The 6395-nt window shown below is 41.2% G+C and overlaps 1 protein-coding gene across 1 annotated transcript; it reads right to left on the bottom strand.

The window, feature by feature from the left end:
* Positions 3515-4567, bottom strand: LOC104789421 (uncharacterized protein K02A2.6-like). The gene has a single exon (XM_019245334.1). It carries the CDS (start codon positions 4565-4567, stop codon positions 3515-3517), a length of 1053 nt encoding a protein of 350 aa, XP_019100879.1.

Raw genomic sequence — 6395 nt, 5'->3', positions numbered from 1 at the left:
TCCCAAACCTTTTTGCAGCCTATGGATGTTGTCAAGAGGCTTTTGAAGATTGTCTTTCCCCTTAGACCTTGTGTGCATCAACAGACACGAGTACAGACTCGAACAGGTACACAGTTGAGCTCAGGCTCGTGTAGGCGGTTAAGGCGACTGGGAAGTGGTGTCCAAATAGAGACGGCTTCTGACTCGATCAGGTGCTCGATCACTGCTTGGTCGAGTGGTTGGTCGAGTGGGTACCTGAAACTCAAGACAACCCAGCAACAGAAGATTCGAATCCAACAACTTCACAAGTGTATAAACGAACTTAATCTTAGACTAATATGGATCCTAAATATCATAAAAACACACTCAAATGGGCAATGATGCCAAATTGAAACATGATTTGTATGTGTGGGTGAATGATGATGATGATTGTATGTAATGGTGAGATATGAATGAATGGATGGTAAGGTGTTTCAATTCACCTTATGCAGTTGCAGTATAAGAGGTGTCAATCCTATCTGAGTGTTTGTGAACAATTAAGACATGCATATGAGACTAAGTCAAGCCAAATGTAAAGGTTGTTTGTCACTAACAATCCTATGATGAAAATGCAAAATGCAGAAAGTAAACTACAAGAACTAGATGCTAAATGTAAATGGAACATAATGATTATGACTTATATGAAGCTAGAACAGAAATGGAAACTACAATAAATAAACTAATGCAAGACAATAATGAACAGGACAATAAGTAAATGCAACAGAAATGCAAATAGAATGAGACTAGAGATAAGACAGGACAACTACAAATCATAAACCAAAGTTCTGGGGAAGAACTCGAGCAAGCACTCGATCGAGTGTAGATCGAGTGCAGGGTCGAGCTGGACTAAACGCAAAAACAGAGCAACACAATAAAAACAGAGCAATGCAAAAACGAATCAAACAACAAGCAAGCAATGATATTTAGACTAAGATATTAATAAACAAAGAAGGCCTTGAGGAGGGATTCATGGGCTGAACTAATCATTGTGGTTATCTAACTTGGTCAACAAATCTCAAGCAAACTTTGAGCTAATCTCTAGACATACTATTCTAAGACATGTTTAATCCACTCTCATGGCAAGAAACAATCAAACCTATGCATCTCTAGACTTGTTCTCACATAGTAAAGAATCTACACAAGCAGGCATTAAGCAATACATCTCAAACCAAACAAGACCTCTAATCTCTTAGCAAGCCTAATGGTAAGCTCTAGATCTAGCCTTATCTATGCTTCTTAAACATTGGTGTGATGCTAAGATGCTTGAAATCAAACCCTACCTTCTCAGATATAGGATCAGCATTAAGAACATCTAGCCTAGAAGAGATCTACAACAATCAAGCTTGACCAAATCAAACAAACCACAAGATCAATCCAGCCTAACCCATCCTCAAGATCCTAGAGAACTACTCACAAGAACACATGATGAACAAAGTCAAAAACCCAGAAAAATACGAAACTTGCATCATTAGAAAGATGAAACAAAGATCTACAATATTGGAGAAAGAATCAAACTCGAATTCTCAATATTAAGAAAGTTATGGAACCAACAATATTGAAGAATTTAGTCTTTTCTCCTTAAAAACAAGTACAAGATCTAAGAAAAATAAAAGTGCAAAAGGAATAATTCCCAAAAGGGTAAAAACTAGGTTTAGAGAATATCTAAAAAGCTGGACTCCTTTGGTGGCTGCAGGTACAAGGCTTTATATAGGAGAGGGAGTGGAAGCCCTAAAAATACTAAAAGACAAAATAGTCAACGGCTCGGTCAACTCGACCTGTGCTCGGTCGAGTGGCAGGTCGAGCTGGCTTCTCTCGTGCATCCTCCACTCGGTCGAGTCCTCCTCAGCACACGGTCGAGTGTCTGGTCGAGTGTGCGGTCGAGTTGGACTCTGGACCTTGGTTCTTCAGCCTTAACTCTCTTGCTTTTCCTTCATGATTGCTTCACTTCTCCTCAGCATTGCTTCCATGCTCCTTAAGCTCCAAAATCACCTGATTATGCATGAAAAGATGCAAATGCAATGCAACTAAACTCTAATGCATGATTAGTCCTAAAGCTATGCAATAATGGTGAAAATGGCTAGCAAAAGATGCAAAAGATGTGAATAAACTAAGGGAAAACATGGTAAAATTTATGAACATCACTCTCATCTTATTAGGCTTCATCTTACACTGCAAAGTGGTAGCAACAGGTCTAAGAACATACCGGAGTACAGGATGGCGGACCTCTGATTGAAGCATCTTCTTAGAATTATACGCACCAAGTCCTATGTAGGATCACAAAGGAGAGAGATCCTCATAATGCTTGGACAGAGCAACGTTCTGATAAAAACGGACCCAACGAAATACTTCACAAATATGAGCAAAAGTGATACTATGAGGCATTCCGTTAATGAACAAATGCAATTGACCGGCTCTTGCTGTTGGTGCCTGCTCATTCTCATAAGTGACCCTAACAGATACCATGAACTGTCGCACTAAATCCGGATACAAATCATACTGCCTAGTGCAAACGGTTCCTAAACCCATCCTATCAAGCAAAGCCAAGACCTCATCATGAATTCCCAACCTATGAGGAATAGCAGAATCAACAAACCTTGTAGGCTCAATCTCAACTCCAAACCATGCATTGTAGAGCATTGTCTCATAATCTCCCCAAATACCCACTGGCCTATTGATGAATTCAGGCTTGCTAAGCTCAGGAAGCTTGTGTTTAGGCCATTCTCTCTCTGTTGGAATTGGTAGACCTTCTTCTTTTGGCCATGGGAACTTTGATGGAATGGGAGATGGAAGAGAAGAGTCAGTTAAGGTGGTGAGGACCGTCGTCGAACGTCGTGGAGGCTGGGTAAGGCTCACCGGAGCTCGCGGAGGCGGACGGCTGCTGGACTGGCGAGGTGGCCGAGTTGAAGAAGAAGCTTCGCCGTCGTTCTTTCGAGTCCTCTTGTTGGATTCCATCACTCCAAAACACGAAATTGACACTAGATCCAGGTAGAGGAGAGAAAATCGAGTGGATTAGAGCTTGGAATCACTCAAAATAGAGCTGTATCGAGAGAGTTATGAGCAATTTAGGGTTGAGCTCCGTTTTGTATCGAATGAAAGAAGAAGAAGAAGCTCGCGATTTTAATCTTCCTCTCTCGGGTTTAAGTGGTATTGACCGATGCCCATATAAGTAGCATCGATCGATGCTTCTTCTATTCGGTCCGGCCCAGTTTCAATCACAAGCCCAATAATGTTTCAAACCCAGCAAAATCAACCGATTGGCCCGTTTTCTCGTCTCTGTCCATAATTGCGTCAACCGATGCCCAGTCAAGGCAGCATCGATCGATGCTAGCTCTGATCAATGATAATCGAAACTTTTCCTGAAACAATGAAAACTCAAAACCAAAAATTAGTATGTTAGTAATCCTAAAAGCAAAAATTCAAAAATAATTAAATCCTACCAGTGGGTTGCCTCCCACTCAGCGCTTGTTTTAAGTCATTAGCTTAACTTGGCAGCGGATTAGGCAGAGTGTGCATCATCCAAACGCACAATGTGTCCGTCTGGTATCTCAGCTTTTGCCCAATAGTGTTTCACCCTTTGGCCATTAACAGTGAATTTTTCTCCTTTGGAGTTCAACAGCACAATAGCTCCATATGGTCTGACTTCTTGAACAGTAAAAGGACCAGACCAGTGGGAACGCAGCTTTCCAGGAAACAGCTTCAAGCGGGAATTGTAAAAGAGAACCTGGTCATTTGGCTCAAATTGTCTGGAGATGATCTTCTTATCATGATAAGCCTTGGTCTTCTCCTTGTACAGCTTGGAATTCTCAAATGCATGAAACCTCAGCTCATCCAACTCATTCAACTGTACTAACCTTCTCCCTGAAGCTGTCTTGGCATCAAAATTCATCAACTTAACTGCCCATGCTGCTTTGTGCTCTAACTCCACTGATAGATGACATGCTTTCCCATAAAGCAGATGAAAAGGTGTAGTGCCAAGTGGTGTTTTATAAGCAGTTCTATATGCCCAAAGTGCATCATCAAGCTTCATAGCCCAATATTTCCTTGTAACACCCACTGTTTTCTCTAGGATCTCCTTAATCTGCCTGTTGGAAACTTCAACTTTTCCACTGGTCTGAGGATGATATGGACTAGCCACTCTATGTTGAACACCATACTTTTTCAGCAGCTTCTCAAACACTTTATTGATAAAGTGCTTACCTCCATCACTGATGACAATTCTAGGAACTCCAAACCGCGGAAAGATAATGGTCTTAAACAGCTTAAGAACCACAGCAGAATCATTGGTTGGACTTGCAATTGCTTCAACCCACTTGGAGACATAGTCAACAGCCACTAAGATGTATTCATTCTTGTAAGAGGAAGGGAATGGTCCCATAAAGTCAATGCCCCAGCAATCAAAAACTTCAACCTCAAGGATAAAGTTTTGTGGCATCTCATGCCTCTTACTAATCTGACCTTTCCGCTGACAAGCATCACATCTGGAGACAAACTCATTAGCATCCTTGAACATTGTTGGCCACCAAAACCCAGCTTGTAGAACCTTAGACATTGTCTTGAAAGTAGCAAAGTGTCCAGCATAATCTCATCCATAACAGTGAAAAAGAACATCAGGAACTTCTGTCTCAACTAGACATCTTCTGTAAACACCATCACTGCAATGCTTATACAAATAAGGCTCATCCCAATAATATCTCCTTAGCTCTCTCAAGAACCTCTTCTTATGATAGCCTGTGAATTTGTCTGGTTCCACCTCTGCAGCAAGATAATTGGCAATATCAGCATACCAGGGTTGATTGGAGCTAGCCACAGTAGCTAAGTCTCCATCATTTGACCAATCCGTTTCGGGAAGCAGAGGGTGTCGATCGATGCTAGTATGGTGTCGATCAACACTACATGCATCCGAAACCATATTCTTCAAGTCATCAGTCCAAACCCAGTACCAACAAAATAAACATGCTCTTCAGGAAGACAATCACGAATTGGAACATCATCATCAATCCTAATCCTGGACAAGTGATCAGCAACACCATTCTCTATCCCCTTCTTATCCCTCACTTCAATGTCAAACTCTTGTAGAAGAAGAATCCATCTCAAAAGTCTAGGCTTAGCATCCTTCTTCTGCATCAAGTACCTTAATGCAGCATGATCAGTATGAACAATGACTTTTGAACCAACCAGATAAGATCTAAACTTCTCAAAAGCAAAAACCACAGCCAACAACTCCTTCTCTGTTGTTGCATAATTTTTTTGTGCATCATCAAGTGTCCTACTTGCATAGTAGATTGCATGAAGTTTCTTATCTTTTCTTTGTCCCAGCACTGCTCCCACTGCAAAGTCACTAGCATCATACATTACTTCAAAAGGAAGATCCCAATCTGGTGGCTAAACAATAGGTGCACTCACAAGCTCATGCTTAATCCTCTCAAAGGCTATGCGACATTCATCAGTGAATTCAAACTTGACATCTTTGCACAACAAAGCAGAAAGTGGTCTTGCTATCTTGCTGAAGTCTTTGATAAAACGCCTATAGAATCCTGCATGTACAAGAAAACTCCTCACAGCCTTCACATTCTCTGGTAGTTGAAGACTTGTCATCACCTCTATCTTAGCGCGGTCAACTTCTATTCCAGCTTCTGAAACCCTGTGGCCAAGAACTATGCCATCTCTAACCATAAAATGACATTTTTCTCAGTTAAGTACCAAATGCTTCTCTTCACACCTTACTAGCACCTTACAGAGATTATCCAAACAGCTTTTGAATGAAGATCCATAAACTGAAAAATCATCCATGAACACCTCCATATAATCCTCAATCATATCAGTGAAGATTGACATCTTGCATTTCTGAAATGTTGCAGGAGCATTACAGAGACCAAAAGGCATTCTGCGGTAAGCGAAAGTGCCATAGGGACAAGTGAAGGTGGTCGTCTCTTGGTCATCAGGATGAATAGGAATCTGGAAAAAGCCTGAGTAACCATCCTTCTTGACAACATCTTGCAAATTCGGATTCAGCCTCCTCTGATGCTCAATAGATGTCTTAGCTCCTTCCTCAAGATGAATCCTATGCATACATAAGTCTGGAGAGATTCCTGCAATATCATCAAGAGAATAGCCAAGAGCCTTGCGAAACTTGCGCAGCTTGCTTAGCAATAAAGTGAGCTCTGCATTGTTTAAGGAAGCACTAACAATAACAGGATAAGAAGAGTTCTCACCTAGAAATGCATACCTTAAACCTGCAGGAAGTGGCTTGAGATCAAGCTTTGGAGCTTTTTCAAGACTCCAATCAGAAACCTTTGCAGCTTGTGAAGAAGTACTAACCAATTCCTCTTGTGCAACCAGCTTCTTCACTTGTTCATTAGCATCAAGCAGTTTGACAT

The sequence above is a fragment of the Camelina sativa genome, chromosome 5 (genome assembly GCF_000633955.1).
Source record: "Camelina sativa cultivar DH55 chromosome 5, Cs, whole genome shotgun sequence".
NCBI classification, from domain to species: Eukaryota; Viridiplantae; Streptophyta; class Magnoliopsida; order Brassicales; family Brassicaceae; genus Camelina; species Camelina sativa.
Note: the sequence above shows the minus strand (reverse complement) of the source record. Positions and strands in the feature narration are given on the sequence as shown.

What these genes read in the sequence shown, in the direction of transcription:
- LOC104789421 (XM_019245334.1), bottom strand. Translation starts at nt 4,567, where the DNA reads ATGTCTAAGGTTCTACAAGCTGGGTTTTGGTGGCCAACAATGTTCAAG.